At 38.3% G+C, this 14,327-nt stretch overlaps 2 protein-coding genes across 3 annotated transcripts; both read right to left on the minus strand.

Moving 5' to 3' along the window:
* Positions 1 to 678: 678 nt before the first annotated feature.
* Positions 679 to 6,920, minus strand: LOC140789650 (ABC transporter B family member 4-like). Of its 2 annotated transcripts, none has more exons than XM_073139429.1 (12): positions 6,416 to 6,920; positions 6,265 to 6,319; positions 5,899 to 6,074; positions 5,406 to 5,627; positions 5,081 to 5,319; positions 3,792 to 4,317; positions 3,408 to 3,681; positions 2,648 to 3,263; positions 2,319 to 2,547; positions 1,931 to 2,197; positions 1,577 to 1,840; positions 679 to 1,480 (listed from the first exon to the last, which is right to left on the minus strand). In XM_073139429.1, exons 1-12 carry the CDS (start codon positions 6,653 to 6,655, stop codon positions 836 to 838), a joined length of 3,753 nt encoding a protein of 1,250 aa, XP_072995530.1. In that variant the 5' UTR covers positions 6,656 to 6,920; the 3' UTR covers positions 679 to 835. The 2 variants fall into 2 exon arrangements, with proteins under 2 accessions (XP_072995530.1, XP_072995529.1); XM_073139428.1 differs by having other exon boundaries at positions 3,768 to 4,317.
* Positions 6,620 to 14,088, minus strand: LOC140788382 (ABC transporter B family member 4-like). Its single transcript, XM_073137615.1, is given in 15 exon segments — positions 6,620 to 6,718; positions 7,394 to 7,978; positions 8,046 to 8,309; positions 8,391 to 8,471; positions 8,473 to 8,658; positions 8,743 to 8,971; positions 9,057 to 9,711; positions 9,846 to 10,119; positions 10,258 to 10,783; positions 11,545 to 11,783; positions 11,865 to 12,086; positions 12,833 to 12,862; positions 12,864 to 13,009; positions 13,533 to 13,587; positions 13,834 to 14,088. Coding segments are annotated over 15 exon segments (3,756 nt in total). The 3' UTR covers positions 6,620 to 6,709.
* Between the last annotated feature and the right edge of the window lie 239 nt (positions 14,089 to 14,327).

A 14,327-nucleotide genomic window follows, 5' to 3' on the forward strand; every position in this document is an offset into this window, starting at 1 on the left:
ATGATCGTATCACCTTATCTACATTGAAATTTATTTCGAAGAGGATAGATATATAGTTGGGGATTTAAGTTTTGGAGGGATACAGAAGTCAAAAGCTCTAGGAATGAGTTTGTTTCAAATTTATTTAGAGTTTTTGACCAAATTAGCCCTATACTATATTTTAATTACCAATATAAACCGAGCCTTTAAACTTATTACCAAATAAATTCTATTGCAACATAGGCAGAAATATAAGCGTTTTTATATAAAATGTTTAGTAATTTAGTAATAGAGAAAAACGCTGAACTAGTCAACAGTTGAGTAAAAATATAAAACGCTTATGTATTCAGTATATTAGTTAGGCTATAACCAAAGAAAAAAAACTTAAATTGGTAATAAGTTTAAAGGACAATTTATTTTGGTATATAAAATTTAGAGCATGGCTAGTTTGGTCAATCACTTATTTATTTATAGATAAGTAGATAACTGTTAATCTATGTGAATAGGTCCAAAAAATCACTATCTTGGTCAACAGTTATATTTAATATAAATCACTTTCATTGCGCATGACTTATATAAGATGAAAATATCTTAAATATAGAAGAGTCGTTGAATGATGAATTCAATTTTAAGCTTCTAATTTGTTAAAGAAACACTCATCGTGTTAGCTATTCTTATCGGATTCTTGTGCACACGCTATTTCAAATTTCAATGCACATTTATCTCCATTTCGTTCAATTCAAACTATTGCAACAAGTGTAACTTAGCGTTCTCCTTCGATTTTTGAAGAACATCACCTAATACAATTGCGACAATAAGAAAAATATGCAAGACATAACAAACAGAAGGAGCTTATTCATCTCAAATTGGTTTGTAGTTCTACTAGTGAAGCATAAACTCCATCCTTCAAACCCATCAGTTTATCATGTCTTCCTTTCTCAATGATAGCACCATTCTGGAGAAGTGCAATGATATCAGCTCCCTTGATCGTCGACAGACGGTGAGCCACAACTACTGTTGTCCTCCCAACCATGACTCGATCTAATGCTTCTTGAACTGCATGCTCGGATTCTGCATCCAAAGCACTGGTTGCCTCATCGAGTAGTAGTATTTTTGGATCCTTGAGAATTGCTCTCGCAATGGCTACACGCTGCTTCTGACCACCTGATAACTGGACGCCTCTCTCTCCAACACAGGTGTGGTATCCTTGAGGCAATGCTGATATAAATTCATGTGCATTGGCTACCTTAGCTACTGCGATGATCTCTTCTTCACAAACCTCATCTTGTTTTCCATATTCTATGTTGGCACGGATTGTGTCATTGAAGAGCACTGGCTCTTGGCTCACCAGTCCCATCTGCTGCCTCAGCCAGCGGAGTCTGAGCATCTGAATGTCCATGCCATCCAACAAAATATTACCAGAATCAGGATCATAGAACCTCTCCAGTAGTGCAATCACTGTAGACTTTCCGCTGCCACTCTCTCCAACAAGTGCAACAGTCTTTTAAAATTTAAAAAGAAACAGCAATAAATAACAGTTGTATTAGAGTCATAATTACCCAAAAAAAAAGCAACAAAGTTTGTATTTGATGAATACCCTTCCAGAGGGAATGCTCAAGGATAACTCTATTAATATTTGCACATTCTGACGGGACGGGTACTTGAAGCTGACATGCAGGAGTTCAATGTCGCCCCTTAAGTTATCTAGGATAATGCCATCATCACTGCTTGAATCGATTTTGGATTTCCGGTCGATGATTGCAAAAATAGAAGCAGCTGATTCCTTTGCCTTGGTGGAATCTGCAACTAATGCACTAGCATGCGAAACTCCAATAGTCGCCATAACCAAAGCAAAGACAACCTGCCAAATGGCCCACCCATTCAATTACTTGAATTGTATGTAAAAGAATGAACATGGAGGAATAACTAAAATATGATGCATGATTCTCACTCTAAATACTTCAGTAAAAGTGGCCTTTCCATCAAACACAAACTTAGCTCCAACATAGAAACAAAGACCATATGTAAGATAGAGCATCAAGAATGAAAAACCAAAACCCACGCCACTTATAATTCCCTGCCATATTCCCTGCTTCATGGGAGCTTCACATTTCCTATTGTAGGTATCCAGAACCCTCTTCTCTGCACAAAAGGATGACACAGTTCGAATGCTACTGACCGCATCATTTGCCACTTGACTTGCTTCTTCAAACATCACCTGCAACCACTCAAATTCTCTGAATTATTGTTACCATCTGAAATCGTAGGACCACATAATTTGTTAAATCGTAGGATTCTATAATTACTTGGACTATGATAACATAAAGCTTCAGTATTACCTTGGCATTTGCGCTGAACCCTTTCAAGAATATTATCTGAGCATATCCCTGAAGACCCGCTAAAGGAATCACCACTGTAATAATAAGTGCAAGCCTCCAATTTGCAATCATTGCTATGATAAAAGCCGAAAGAATTGTCCATATAATTTGAACTGTTAATGCCAAGGTGTCACCCACAAGTCTCCGGACATTTGAAGCATCAACAGATAACCTTGCACCAATTGCCCCACTGGAACAGAAAAAGATAAAAATAATAAGCTTTACAAATGGATGGATATGCTTGGAGAAATTTCCCTGAAAAATATATGCAGTCATTTGAGCAATAGGACCTGGAATTAGAAGGCTGATCAAACCAGTTAACCTCTTGGTGCATGACCTTTTGAAATGACAAGGAACGAATTCGCTCTACCAGCTTCCCACCAGCCACTCCAAAAAAGAAGTACTCTATAGGGATCGTAATCAGAGCAATTATCCCCAATACGACATACATCAATGTCCAAAACCTGGAATCTTTTTTAAGTTCATCATGTGGTTCATAGAATATTTTTATAGCAATAGAAATTAAGACACCAAACATCGGGAAAAGGAGTCCATGTATTGCTGCAGTAATGGAACCTAGTAGAAGAACTGGAATCTCTGGCTTGTTAAGATAAACCAGTCTTCTGAGAGGAACTTCCTTCAAATCCTCACTATCATGAAGCTCTTCCAGTGAGCCACCCTCCTGGACTTCAGTCATAAGGAAAGAATGCCTACTGATGCTACCTAGTGAAGAACCTCTACTTAAGGACCTTTTAAATGATGCACTCTGGCTTCCAGATTTTCTCATAGTCCTTTTATCATGAATTCTGTCTGAAATAGGTACTTCTGTTTCTTCGTGAATCTCTTGCAAATGAATAAGCTGAGAGTAAGCACCATCAAGGTCCTTTATCAACTCGTTGTGAGAACCTGCTTGACATATATATAATGTAAATTATTTAGCCAACTAATATCAACATATAGTACTTGTGGGGAAAAACTCAGAATGTCAGCTTCACCAGAGAAAGAAAAAAGAATGAAGAAAAAGAATGTATGAGAGGATAAGATCTTAACCTTGTTCTACTATCTTTCCCTGATGCACGACTGATATAGTGTCAGCATTCCTCACAGTGCTTAGCCGATGGGCAACAATAATGGTAGTCCTTCCTAGCATGAACCTATTTAATGCCTCTTGAACTATCCGCTCTGACTCCACATCCAAAGCACTAGTTGCTTCATCAAGCAATAAGATCTTGGGGCTCTTTAGGATTGCCCTAGCAATTGCAACCCTTTGCTTTTGGCCCCCGGAGAGCTGAGCTCCATGCTCACCAACCATTGTCTCGAGCCCCTGGGAGAAATGGAGAAATGATTAGTACTCCCCAAATTTACATGACAGTCTGATTCACAATAATGAAAATGGAGAGGATTAAGAACCAATTTATCCTTTTCATTTAGTACATTAGGCAACTTGTCAATGAAATTTGCTGCATTAGCAAGCTCAGTTGCCTTCCTTATCTCTTCATATGTTGCATTTTCTTTACCATACATGATGTTCTCTTTGATAGTTGTGGCGAACAACAATGGCTCTTGGTTAACAAGGCCAATTTGTTGTCTTAGCCAGCCAAGTTGTAGTGTCTTAATGTTAATTCCATCTAGAAGAACTTCACCAGCTTGTGGGTCATAAAATCTTTCCACCAGACTAAACACAGTTGACTTCCCACTGCCACTCTCTCCAACAATAGCCGTTGTTGTGCCACTGAACACTTGCAACGAGAATCCGTCAAATATCAGATGGTCAGACCTAGCAGGGTAGCAGAAGTATACATCTTTCAGCTCAATATCGCCCTTGATATCTTCCAACACAATTCCGCTTGTATCATATGCATCAATATCTGGCTTTCTTTTTATTGTCTCGAATATTCTATATGCTGCTGCTTGTCCTTCTGCAAAGGCAGTCACACATGGTGTTGCCTGGCCCAACGACCTGTTGCAGCACAATGATACTTAAAAAATCTATTGAACTTCATAGGCAGAAAGGTATATCCATGCACCATGCTGAAACTTTTTCCTCATTCCTATATTGGACTAAATCACCTAGAGCTATGACATCTGAGCCTGAAAGCTTAGATCAGATCAATTAGAGAGCTTAATTCATGACTCATGCTGGTAATTTTACAATAGATTCCAAGAAGACTTGGACTATACGTATAAAAGATCTCAATTAGTTTAAATTAAATGCAGTATTGCGCTTCATCTTATATTTTTGCAACTGTTCTTTCAAAAAGGAAAAATAGCTTGAAGGATAGACATTTTATTTATAGGTCAATATAATTCAATAATTCACGAGTATCGTAAATGTAAAGAAATAGGGGAACTTTTCATATTTACCATTTTAATCAGGTTCTCTAGAAGAACCTTAAGAAATAGCTGAGTCAAACCATAACAAATAGAGAGAGAAGCCAGTTATACTTCAACTCTGTTTCAAAATTTTATTAAAAAAAAGGAGCATGAAAGAATGGCATATAAATTCAAGCCAGTAAAAATGCATAGGAGTATGTTAACACTAAAAAAGTTTGGGTATTTTTTTTATCAATTTATTCAGGTATTCTTGAAGAACCTTCAGAAAAACTCAAAAAAGCAACCCAAACTTAAAAGGAAAAATATATGATGTTAAAAGAACTGATTAAATTTTGCATGTTTAATAATTTACTACCCATATCTCTAGATTATAAAAAAAAAAAACTTACATTGCACCAGTCATGACGGCTAATAAGACATTAATAACTTGTCCTCCATTATAGCCTTTGTCAATGATCAACTTGGAGCCATACCATATGGCTAAACCGTAGCTACAGAACAAAACCAAGAAAACAGTACCCATACCAAAGCCAGTAGCAATCCCCTCTTGGACAGCAGATATGTATGCTTTTCTTATGTACTTATTATATAGTGCGATGGCTTGCTTCTCACCATTGAAGGAGACGACCTTTCATATGTGAGAGAAGGATAATTAGATAACAGAATCATCAATAAATGGTTATTGCCAAGAAATTATAATTCACTGGTACCCACTGTTCTAATATATCCTATTGTCTGTTCAACAATATTTCCCGCTTCTTTATATGTCTCCTGTCCACGGGTCGAGATTTTTAAAATCAGCCATGACATTGTTGCACCAGCGATGACAATTGGTGGAATACTTGACAACATGACAAGAGAGAGAAGCCATCCTCTTATAAAAGCTACAAGGAAACCACCAAAGAAAGTAGCAACAAGTTGTGTGAACTTCCCAACCTACAGGAAAAGAAATGATATAATTGCATAGTCTATGACGGGCATGAATAATAACTGAGTGCTTTTGACAATAAAAATTCCATCCGACATCTCAAACTGTTAATAACAAAATATTTGAGTGTCTATTGAGTAAGACTGCATCAGGCTTCCTCTTTAGTTGCTTATAAATGTTAACTAATTAGCTTTTAAGTTTTTAGAGTAATTGGCAAGTTAACAGTAAATACATATGTGAATATACAAAGGAAAGCTTTCCCCTTTGTCTTTTTCTCACCTTTTCACCGATTGCATCTTGAATAAGTACTGTGTCTCCAGACATCCTCGCCACCACTTCCCCGGTCGTCATCTCCTTGTCAAAGAAAGCAATATCTTGTCTCAATATAGCTTTAAGATATAGGCTTCGAATGCGTGATGCTTGTCTTTCTCCAGTAACCATCCAACATGTAACCTCTGCATGGGTCATGATAATATGTAGTCAATCTTATGACTACCATTCCAGTAGGTGATTTAGCTTGATGAAAGAAAAGAAAAGAAAAGAAAAGAAAAGAAAAGAAAAGAAAAGAAAAGAAAAGAAAAAAGTAACCCAGCCAGCAAATCCAAGCAATTGATACAATTTGACGAACAGATTGATGATGCTTACGAAGTAAGGCAGCAACCGCTGATCCAATAGCTAAGTAGACAAAATTAAGTACCGCCTGAGACAAGATAATCCCATTCATCAAATTGGTCGGTATCACTATCTCATAGAAGACAACACTAAGGAAGGATCATGGTCACAAGTAAGTCCTCACCTTGATGACCTGGTGGAGCATGGCCTCCTTGGTTCTGCCGCTGACCCCGAAGGCGTCGATGACCTGCCCGAAGATTAAAGTCATCAGCGGCTGCGACATCCCGTTCGCCAGCGCCCCCGCCGTCCCCACCACCATCAGCAACATATCGAAGCCGTCCCCGTAAGCGAACAGCCGATGAAACGCCACCTTCTTTTTCTCCTCCTCCTCCTCCTCCTCCTCCTCCTTCCTCTCTTCTTCCATCTCTCTCTTTCACTCGCTCCACCTCCTCCTCCTCCATTTGGGGTTATTTATGGGCTACAGCATCTGCAAATCGTCACCAATAAGAGCGTAGTAGTCAACGGATCGAACGGATCTTTCTTGCGTGCGAGGAACCAAATTCTAATCGATTTTTTAGAATGCAAGAGAGGGAAAACAAAGGGCTTGGCACACCGATATTATATATAGCCAGAGTGGAGCGCTCTTAACGGTGGATCCTGTTTTTTTTATATTCAAGTTGAAGGCAAGACGAAACGTCCGAACGATACGGTGATACGGATGTTCCAATTCCATCTTAGGACAAACAAATGGATATGACTCGTTGACTCTTAAGAAATCTTCGTTTTTTTTTTCCTTCAAAGTGGAGGAAAATTTAATGATATTAGTAGTATGAGCTCTTTTTAACTATTTAAACACTACCCAATTAGATTCTATGAAGATGTTTATATACAAACCATTTATTCCATAAATAAATAAGGAAAATTACAAATAAATGTAAAGATGAAAGACTCCACCATATGAGATTGAAGCATAGCAAAAGCAACATCAAATTAATATGAAAAGAAGAAAGAAAGAAAGGTAATACGTTTATTTACATTTCATTATTATTTCAAACTGTTGTGCCGCAAGTAATCTTGGCGTTCTCCTTAAATAGTCGAAGAATATCATCATCACTTAATAGTTAATACTTATAAAAGGAGTTACAGCATAAGAAACACCTACCAGTGCTTCATGTCTTCCTTTCTCAGCTATCGCTCCATTCTTGAGAACCGCAATGATGTCAGCTCCTTGTATCGTCGACAGACGGTGAGCGACAACCACCGTCGTCCTACCGGCCATCACTCTATCCAATGCTTCTTGAACCGTGTGCTCTGACTCTGCATCCAATGCACTCGTGGCCTCATCAAGTAGTAGCACTTTTGGGTCCTTCAGAATGGCCCTTGCAATTGCTACTCGCTGCTTCTGCCCACCTGATAATTGGATACCTCTTTCTCCGACTGAGGTTTCGTAACCTTGAGGCAGACCAGATATAAATTGGTGTGCATTGGCTGCCTTTGAAACTGAAGCAATCTCCTCCTCAGATACCTCCCCTTGTTTTCCATATGCTATGTTGGCACGGATCGTATCATTGAACAACACTGGCTCTTGGCTCACTAATCCCATCTGTTGCCTTAGCCAACTGACCCTGAGGGTCTGAATTTCCACGCCATCCAATAAGATCGTACCAGAATCCGGGTCGTAGAACCTCTCCAGCAGTGCAATCACCGTTGACTTTCCACTGCCGCTCTCTCCGACAAGCGCAACAGTCTAATGCAACGATTTCAATCAGTTTTATAATAGCAATTGCAAGGAAAACAGTTACAATTTGAGGTACCTTGCCGGATGGAATGCTCAAGGAGAAGTCTCTGAAAATTTGCACAGTTGGGCGGGACGGGTAGTTAAAATTTATATTCTGGAATTCTATTTCACCCCTCAGATTGTCTAAAACCAGACCATCATCGCTGCTTGAATCAATCTTCGATTTACGATCAAGGATTGCGAATATAGAAGCAGTTGAATCCTTGGCCTTGGTGGAATCAGAACCTAATGCGCTCGTTTGTGAGACTCCGGTAGCTGCCAGAACTAAAGCAAAAAAGACCTTCCAACCACTAAACCAGTTACTCATATAGTAGGAAAATAACTAGCAAGAAAGGAATGCGGGATAATGAATATTGCTTACCCGAAAAACTTCAGCAAATGTGGCCTTGCCCTCATGCACAAACTTTGCTCCGACAAAGAAACAAAGAGCGTATGTAAGATAAGAGTGTCAGGAATGAGAAGCCAAAGCCCAGACCATTAATGATACCCTGTCTTATTCCATGTCTCAGGGGAGCTTCACATTTCCGATTGTACATGTCCATCACCCTATGTTCTGCACAAAAGGATGCCACAGTTCGAATTCCACTGATTGCATCATTCGCAACTTGACTTGCTTCTTCATACATCACCTTAATTAATATCACTTTTTTTTATTTTGTCAAGTTTCATTATATGGTCATGAATTATGAACATTGACTAGCCTAAAATATTACCTTGGCCTTTGCACTGAAACCTTTCAAAAGCTTGATCTTAGCATATCCCTGGAAGCCCACCAGAGGAATTACCACTGTCACTATAAGTGCAAGCCTCCAGTTTGCCACCATCGCTATCACAAATCCTGCAGTGATTGTTGACGTAATTTGAACAATTAAAGCCAAGTTATCTCCTACAAGACGCCGGACATTTAAAGCATCACTTGACAGTCTTGCACCAATTGTCCCACTGGAATAAAAGAAACAAAAATTAATACAGATGGACATGGTTACAGGATTTGCTGAAATATGTGAAGCTCTGTAAGCTAGCAAACCTGGAATTTGCAGGCTCATCAAACCAGTTGATTTCCTGGTGGACGACTCTCTGAAATGTCATGGAACGTATACGCTCTACCAGCTTCCCACCTGCTACTCCAAATAAGTAATACTCTACAGGGATTGTAGCCAGAGCGATGACACCCAATACTACATACATTAATGCCCAAAAACTGGAATTTTTTCTTTGTTCATCTGCTTGTTCGTAGAATGTTTTTATAGAGCTAGAAAGCAAGATACCAAATACTGGGAAGAGGACTCCATGTGATGCTGCAAATATGGAACCTAAGAGAAGGACTGGAATCTCGGGCTTGTTAAGATAAATCAGTCGTCTGATAGGGACACTCTTAAAAACCTTATCTTCACAAAGTTCTTTGCCCTTCGGTTCAGCTACAGAGGCATTCTCCTGGAATTCCACAGCACCAGGCAAACCAAAGGCAACAGTGAATGAGCGCCTACTACTTTTCCCAAATGAAGAACCTCTACTGATGGATCTTTTAATTGACATACTCTGACTTCTGGACACATCATGAACACTAGAACTTAGCATTTCAGGCTCCATTTTAGGCTTTTCTGTTTCAAGGTAAATGTCTTGCAGATGAGTAAGCTGAGAGTAAGCCCCTTCAGGGTTCCTAATCAACTCAGAATGAGAACCTGATTGACATTTACATAAATAAATAATCACATATCTATGTACTTATAGGAATGTAAATCACTCGGTCATAACTATTGAATGTGTTGGACCTGCAGCTAAAAATTAGAATATGAAGAATGTGCAAGATCTCAACCTTGTTCTACAATCTTTCCCTGATGCAGAACTGATATTGTGCCAGCACTCCTCACTGTACTCAGACGATGGGCAACAACAATGGTGGTTCTCTCTTGCATGAGCCTGTTTAGTGCCTCTTGAACTATTCGCTCAGATTCCACATCCAGAGCACTTGTTGCTTCATCAAGCAATAAGATCTTTGGGTTCTTTAAGATTGCCCTTGCAATTGCAATCCTTTGCTTCTGTCCCCCAGAGAGCTGTGCCCCACGCTCGCCAACCATTGTGTCTATCCCCTGTATGGCATGATGAAATTATTAGCAAGTTATCCAACTTCATACTAACAAGTAACAACCAACATTGCTGCATGATGTTCTAATAGATGAAAGGAGTATAAAAAAAATAAAAAAGTAAAACTTTTCCTATCACAGTACATTCGGCAACTTGTCAATGAATCTAGCTGCATTAGCAAGCTCAGTCGCTCTCCTGATTTCTTCAGGTGCTGCGTTTTCTTTACCGTATGTTATGTTCTCTTTGATGGTTGTTGTAAACAGTAATGGTTCTTGGCTAACAAGGCCGATCCTTCCTCTTATCCATACAAGGTTTAGTCTCTTTATGTTAACACCATCTATCAGAACTTCACCTGCCTGTGGATCATAGAATCTTTCCAGCAGATTAATCACGGTTGACTTCCCACTGCCGCTCTCCCCAACTATAGCCATTGTTGTGCCACTAAAAACTTGTATAGAAAACCCATCAAATATCAGTCTATCAGGCCTAGCAGGGTAGCTGAAATATACATCTTTCAGCTCAATGTCCCCCTTAACATCTTCTAACATGATACCGCTTGTATCACACACTTCAATCTCTGATTTTCTTTTTATTGTCTCAAAAATTATATACGCTGCTGCTTGTCCTGCTGCAAATGCAGTCACACATGGGGTTGTTTGACCTAAAGACCTGTTACAGAGTGAAAGTTAACTCGAAGGACGGAAAAAGCATCAAACGACTGTGTATCATTAAAATGTTGGAACTAAAAACAGTTAGCTGAAACTTTAACCTCCTCTTTCCGTTCAAGCGATTCAGTATATGCAGTATAGGAATCACCAGAGATCATTTAAGAAATAGTTCATTAGTGAAGTTAGTTCTTCAATTCAAATGTTATCATGATTTGTATGAGAAACTTGTTCTGATATTTCTGGTGAGAACAAAAAAGATTTGAAACTCTAAGAAATAGCAAGAGTAAAAGTTCTCTATTTGTTAAATTTGAGAGCAACATTGGGATTCTAATCCAGTAAATAATTTTCAAACTGTTTTTTGTAATTATTAAAGCTATATGCATGAGGATGTTTTTATGGATGTGTACAGCTGTGGGAGGTTATAACTTATAAGTGGACCACATTTCCGATTTCACAAGTGATACTACCACAGCTGAGTGAATCACTTCATGTGATCCTAGCACAATTCCATATCCACATATAAAAGGCAATTAGGCATCTTGTAAAACGTTTCTCCTTTTAAATTTATAAAATATCCTATAGCATCAAATTAATGGGACTGCAACCTTTAAAAGCAAAGAAATAGGGGCAAATTTCGTATCAATTTATCCTGCATTTATGGAAGAATGATCATAAACGAGAGAAGAAAAATAATAGTTAAGAACATCTAGAAACTGACAATTTTAGATAATTTTGGAATTATGTCGAAATTAATCAACTTACATTGCACCAGTCATGACTGCTAACAAGATTGTAATAACCTCTCCTCCATTATATCCATCTTCAATGACCAACTTGGAGCCATACCAAACGGCCAAACCATAACTGGAAAACAAGATCAGCATAACAGAACCCATACCAAAGCCAGTAGCAATCCCCTCATAGACAGCAGATTTATATGCATTTCTTATGAACTTGTTGTAAGTTGCAATAACTTGGTTCTCACCATTGAAGGAGACAACCTATTATATATGATTGAAGGAGAATTAGAAGATGAATTTTTGAAGTGTGTTATAAGAAAAGTAAGGTTGACTTCTACCCACTGTTCTAATCGATCCAATTGTTTGCTCAACAATGTTTCCAACATCATCATATGTTGCTTGTGCACGGCTGGATAGTGACGATACCGTCCATGACATGGTTGCACCAGCAATGGCAACTGGAGGAATACTTGACAACATAACAAGCGAGAGAAGCCATCCTCTTATAAATGCTACAGCAAAGCCTCCAAGGAAAGTGGCAAGAAGCTGTATGAACTTTCCAACCTGAGAAAAGAAGGATGAGAACTATTAACCATTTAACACACGGCATTTTGAGTGAAATAAAGTGTAAGGGAGAGAGTAAAGGCTAGGCATTTCATACAGCATTGTCTACAAGCATGGCCAGTCAAGAAGATCGAAATAATAGTTACAAATTTTCAAGAATTTACTAATCTAAAATTATGAATCAGATTACTTTGGTGATATTTTCCGGCCTTATATATGATTCTATGGGCTATGGTCACTTTAAAGTTTAAAAAAGGTCTAATTTGGATGTCACTCTATGGTGACAACTTAGTGCATTTCTGCCCCTCATTCTCGCATTTTAGTAACTAAAGGTTTTTCATTTAAGAGACTGCTGAATGAATGTTCATCTTAAGTAGTTTAAACTTTAAACTTAAAAAGGAAGTTCTCAGCTGGACTTAGATTATAATGCATGCATTATCATATTGATACCCCCATCTGCATACTTTTGTTCGCGTTATGATCTTTCCGATATTAACCAAGATGAACTTGGAATGCTGTATTGGAACAGTATACATAAAATAATTGAGTGGATTTTCAAAGAAATATATATAAGGATGATTACCTGATCAGCCTAATTTGTGACTTGTTTGTACCAAGTAATCAATATATATGATTGTTGATTACCAAAAACAACAAAAATCCCCTCAACCTGCCATATCATGCAATAAATGGGAAATATAAAGGAATTCTATCAAAAATGCTTCCATTTGTGCTTGAGTACTCACCTTTTCGCCTATGGCATCTTGAAAGAGTATTTATGTCTCCAGACATCCTTTCAACAACTTGTCCAGTGGTAATCTCCCTTTCAAAGAATGCAATTTCTTGTCTCAGTAGTGTTTTAAGGTATAATCCTCGAATCCGTGCTGCTTGTCTTTCTGCGGTCACCATCCAACATGACACCTCTAGCATAGACAGATTGGGATAACATGTAATTAAGTAATTATTATAATCATCGTATTCACGTGTTTTTATAACTAACCAAGCTCTTACATTAAGTATGAATAAACCAAAATGTGATGTTAATTTTTGGACCTCAATAAGGATTTTCCAGGAGTTCAGGGTCACCTTTTTATCTCTTGCAATGGTTCATACGGATGTAGAAGCAGAATACTGTATGATGTATAGTTATTTCCAATTGAAACCAATAAAACTTAGAAAAGCACTTCATTTCGGTGCATCTAGAATATTAGTTAAAAGAGAAAGAATCAGAAAGAACGTGTCGAAACAGAATAACTCGTAAGGTAAAATATATATGCGACACATTATGTAGACTAGTAATCAAGTCAAGCTGTTATGTTATTATGTATAACAATACTAAATAAACCATGATTCATACTTTCTGAAAAGATAAAGAAAGGAGACACTGAATCTGTTAATCAAATTGTTATTAGTGCAGTACAATTTGATGAATATATTGATACTCACGAAGAAAGGAAGCAATCCCTGATCCAATACCCAAATAGACAAAATCCAAAACGACCTGAAAGAAGATTATGAGACATATCACCCAACAGAAACTGAATCAAACTAAGCTTATATGTAAATAAACGATGATAAAATATGCTTCAGAAGACCAAATTAGTCTATTTTTTGAAAGAAAGTGAAACTGCTAAACAAGAGCGATTTCAAATAGATCGAATCAGTAGTTTGTGTAACCAAATATATGATGCGTACAGTAAATTAAAATGTTCAAATTTTTTAAAAGTACTTTTCCCTACACACTCACATTGGTGACCCGATCAAGCACACTGGATTCGGTGCCGCCGCCGAACGCATCGACCGCCTGGCCAAAGATGAAGGTCATCAGCGGCTGCGAGATCCCGTTGGCCACCGCCGCCGCCATCCCCACCACCATTAGCATCACATCGAAACCATCGGCAAACACGAACAACCGATGCAGCGACACCTTCTTATTCTTCTCCTCCTCCACCACCACCCGACCACTTCCTCCCTCTCCTTGGTCTACTCCTCTTCCCTCCATCTCTCCTCCTCTCCATTTTGGGATCTATTTATGTATTGGCTTTCCTCTAGTCGTCTCAGATGAGACGAAACAACTCACCAAATCAACTCCTCCACGGAAAGGGAATTCGAACGGCGTTGATTTTATAATTTATAATTCGATTGATGTCGCTCGTTCGTATCTTATTCATCATTTAAGACTCCCGCCAAATTTGTAAACGGAAATATATTACCAAACTAGGCGTCTACCTATAAACCCTT

The sequence above is a fragment of the Typha latifolia genome, chromosome 5 (assembly GCF_019914945.1).
Source record: "Typha latifolia isolate L0001 chromosome 5, TyphaL0001v2, whole genome shotgun sequence".
Taxonomy (NCBI): Eukaryota; Viridiplantae; Streptophyta; class Magnoliopsida; order Poales; family Typhaceae; genus Typha; species Typha latifolia.